Below are 4281 nucleotides of genomic sequence, written 5' to 3'. Positions count from 1 at the left end.
ATAAATATATATGGTCAAGTCATTTATGTATATAATAACCAAATGTCTGTCTGTCATGCTCTGTATCTCCTGAACACTTTTTTGCAATTCCTAAAATTTCATATCAATATCAACATTGATCCATTAATCTTCATATGTGCTGAATGATCAATCTGAGTAAAAACTTAAGAGCAAAATTGAGGGAATTTCACGAAAAAAATGAGACTTTCTCCTTTGACTGATTGAAAGATATATTTTGAAGATAGAAACATGAATGGAAAAAACACATAAAGAGAGGAATGTATGAGTATATATTTGCTGTTGTTTGGTTTATCTTATTTTTTTCCCCTATGTCAATATTGTATACATCCATGATTTTATTGTACCATGTTGAATAAATTAATTTGAATTCAATATCCCCCCTTTGACACTTCTTATAAAAATTACAATTATCAAAAAGTGCCCACTTTGACAGTGGGGTTTCCTTATGCTCAGTAAAATGACAAGAAGCAGTGGTATCCAGTAGAACAAATCCCTGCAGTTACTTAGCACATCTAAGTGCTGTATTGTGCTGGATACACCCATTGCATCGAAACCCAAACTTTTTTGACAACAATGAATTAAAGACAGTCTTCTTTGCTTAAAAACAAATGCAATACAATTTTCCATTTTGAAGTAACACATGGAATGACAAAACACAGTTGTAGACAGCCCCCTAGACAATCATATACGCTCTGATCCAAGGGATTGAGTTGACTGCACATTTTATATTTATTCATCACTATTTTTAGGAAAATTACAGTTGAATTGTTTCAAAGGGCATCTTCTAATAATCCAATAATTATTTAGCAACTCACTCAAGTTACATAAAATAATTACCTAAAACACATACTGTCAAGCCATAAAAGAATAACTAAAACAAATTGTCAAGCCGTAAAAGAGTAACTAATACAAATTGTCAAGCCATAAAAAAATAACTAAAACACATATTGTTAAGTCATAAAAGAATAACTAAAACACACATTGTCAAGTCATAAAACAGATAAAACCAACCACAAAAACAAAGTAAGTATCAGTAGTGGCCATAAAAACTGTGTTACATTTATTTATATTCTGGAACTATACATGAATGCAACCTATTATAAAACACCACAAGCAGTGAAATAACTATATTACAAACAACAACTCCCCCAAACTGAATAAATTCAGCTACAATATATAACAACATACATCACTTGTGATGTTACAGATAAAATTAACCAAAGCTCTTTCTGGAGTTCAGTAGATATCACTCTAATAGCAAATAATATACATAGAAGCAGGTATTCTAGGGATTAGAAGAAAGAGATGATTAACCTCAATTGCCAGCTGAAACTGTTTGTGCTCAGCTTGAAGTTGTTCAGCCTCTTGCAAACTGGTGGGAAAGAGGAAGCTAGCATTGAGCATGGATTCTCCATTTCTTATCCATGATAGGACCTATAAAATACATTCACAAGCACTCATTATTAATCCACAGAAAGACCATAAAAGAAAAACATTCCCTACCAAGCCAGGTTCAGATAAATCAAACAGTACCACCACACATACAGAACAGATGGCATGGAAACAAACTTACTGATTCATTATTAATTTAAAGAAAGAATCACACTATTAATCCAAGACAGGGCTTTTGGAAACAATAATGCTCAGAAACTATATATATCTAAATCTGCATAGATATACATATTCATAAATCTACAATATACTATTATAAAAATCACAGTCCTCTAACGTATTTAGTATACCTTATTAAAATTGCTAATAATTCTTAAGGAATTAATTTACTACACTAAAATAGATATATATATATATACATATTTTTTTTTATTGTAAAAGTCTTTCATTTCTAAGATTAAAAACTGAAATTGAAAGACATGGACCACTTTAAACTTGAAATCATTTTCAACACTTGAAATGTTTAGTTTTATTTGCTATAACTCCTGATATCTTTTAACTTTTTCAAATTAACCTTAACTATTATATTTCAGGGTTTTTAACTAAGTTACTAATTCATTCAAAATTACATCAAAGAAAAGTGCAAAACCAGTAAGTTATAAAATACCTACAATAATCTGAAGAATATTTAACAAAAAATTTCAGAGAGAACCAGCTCTTCATACTTTATCATTAAAAAAACCAACCTGACTAGCATCATTTTCAAACTGACACAACTGCACACATTGTTCTAGCTTTACTCGTTTCATCTCGGCTAAGTCTTCAAGGTCCATCTCCCTCTCATGGAGGTATTCCAGTAAAACCTGAACTCTTGTAGGTGCATCGTATTGACTGTCAGCCATAAGTCTGATCCCAGATGTCTCAAACACCTACCATAGGTATCAGTATTACTACAGCTTATTTTGAACAAACATTTCTATTAAAAATAAGTAAAGTATTTTATCATCAAACAGTTATTTTCTGAAAAGATACTGTATATTGATCATTAAAAGTATTATTTTAGTGAAATACAGTCTGAAAATGAGGTGGGCAAGTAATGCCTATCTGAAAATATATCACGACAACATGTAATAGCACAAACTTAACAGTTGTCTCACGATCACTTTATTACTATGTGTAGTAGTACAACCAAAAGTTACCTTAAAAACCATCTAATTATCATTAATCTAATAACTGGTATACTAAACACTATCTACAAGCACTTGTACTAGCTGAAGCTATCTAGTTATATTTCAATCTGACATATCCGATCTTTCTACCAACTGAAATAACTGATATTATCTAAATGATTCTTCAAACTATCTAAATGTGCATCATACATAACACTAACTATTCTATCTGAAAAATTTAACAATACTTAAACATGTTTCCATCTAACACATCTGAAATTATCTAAGCAAGTTTCAGACAAACCTGACACTTTCTAAACATGCTTCTGATATAAAGTAGGCACTATCTAAATATGTTTGTATCAGACAAAGCTGACAATATCTAAATGTGATACTACCTGACATACCTGATACTATCTTTACAAACTTGTAAGATATTGATAGCTTCTGATGAAACTGTAATAGCGAAGTATTGAGCTAATAAAGTTACATTCTGGAGACATAGGTTGTGATTTTATTCATCTTAATAGGTATACCAGAAAAAATGTTTAAGATAGTATCAGGTATGTCTGAAACATTCCTGGATATCAATAGCTCCTTACGAAGCTGTAATAGTGAAATATTGAGCTAATAAAAGATATATTCTGGAGATAAGAATCATTTATTTATTTACCTTAATAGAAATGTTTCATAATAAACTCCAATTTGTGTTGAACAAAGTCAAGAATAATATATTTCTAAGATAGCTGACACTGTCTTAACATGTTTTCATCTGACCTATTTGACACTATCTAAGCATGTTTGTACCTAATATAGCTGGCACTATATAAACATGTCTGTATCAGACAAAACTGACTATATCAAAATGTGCTTATATCCGATATAACTAACACCAGCTAGACATGTTTCCATCTATAAACCTATCTAAGCATGTTTCTCTTACACATGACTCTTACCTAAATTTCTTAACTTTGACATTCCTGACACAATCATATCCTAGTACCACCTGGCACACTTGACAGTTGATACTTTCTAGATATGTTTCTAACATAACTCACACAAAGTAAACTTGACATACTTGGCATGATTTAAACATCTCTGTCCACCATTCTTAAAGCCCAACTAAATATCTCTACTTGACATTCTTAGTACTCAACTAAACATCTCTGTATGACATTTTCAGTAATCAAATAAACATCTCTATCTGATATCCTTACCACTATTTTCAGACATATCTATCTAAACACATTTCTAATTAGCTCAAACAACCTAAACATTTCCACTTGATGTTGTTCAAATATCTATGTGACATTCTTGAAACTCTATAAACGTATCTCTAGCTGAAATCCTTGTCACTGTCTAATATTATTTCTATCAGACATACCTATTCAAATGTGTTTCCACTTGACATTATCTCTCCATCTGACACATTTAATACTATCTACAATCATTCACTAGCTGTGATCCTTGTCACTACCTAATCTTACATCTATCAGAAATATCTATTTAAATATGTTTCCACTTGACATACTGGACATTATCTAAATATCCATCTGATATACTTAATGCTCTCTAAATCTCTTTCTATCTGAGATTCTTGTTACTACCTAATCTTACATCTATCAGAAATATCTATTTAAATATGTTTCCACTTGACATACTGGACATTATCTAAATATCCATCTGATATACTTAATGC

The 4281-nt window shown here is 30.7% G+C and overlaps 1 protein-coding gene across 1 annotated transcript in view; it reads right to left on the bottom strand.

Moving 5' to 3' along the window:
* LOC106461219 (triple functional domain protein-like) overlaps positions 1-4281 on the bottom strand; it is a 251610-nt gene that overhangs the window by 100211 nt on the left and 147118 nt on the right. Inside the window, exons 18-19 of the mRNA XM_022388075.1 lie at positions 2160-2342; positions 1336-1455 (exon numbers count right to left, since the gene is read on the bottom strand). Of these exons, the coding sequence (XP_022243783.1) occupies positions 1336-1455; positions 2160-2342 (303 nt within the window). The remainder of the gene's footprint in view (positions 1-1335; positions 1456-2159; positions 2343-4281) is intronic.

The sequence above is a fragment of the Limulus polyphemus genome, unplaced genomic scaffold (assembly GCF_000517525.1).
Source record: "Limulus polyphemus unplaced genomic scaffold, Limulus_polyphemus-2.1.2 Scaffold916, whole genome shotgun sequence".
Classification (NCBI taxonomy): Eukaryota; Metazoa; Arthropoda; class Merostomata; order Xiphosura; family Limulidae; genus Limulus; species Limulus polyphemus.
The sequence above is the reverse complement of the archived record's forward strand: the minus strand, read 5'-3'. Positions and strand labels throughout refer to the sequence as shown.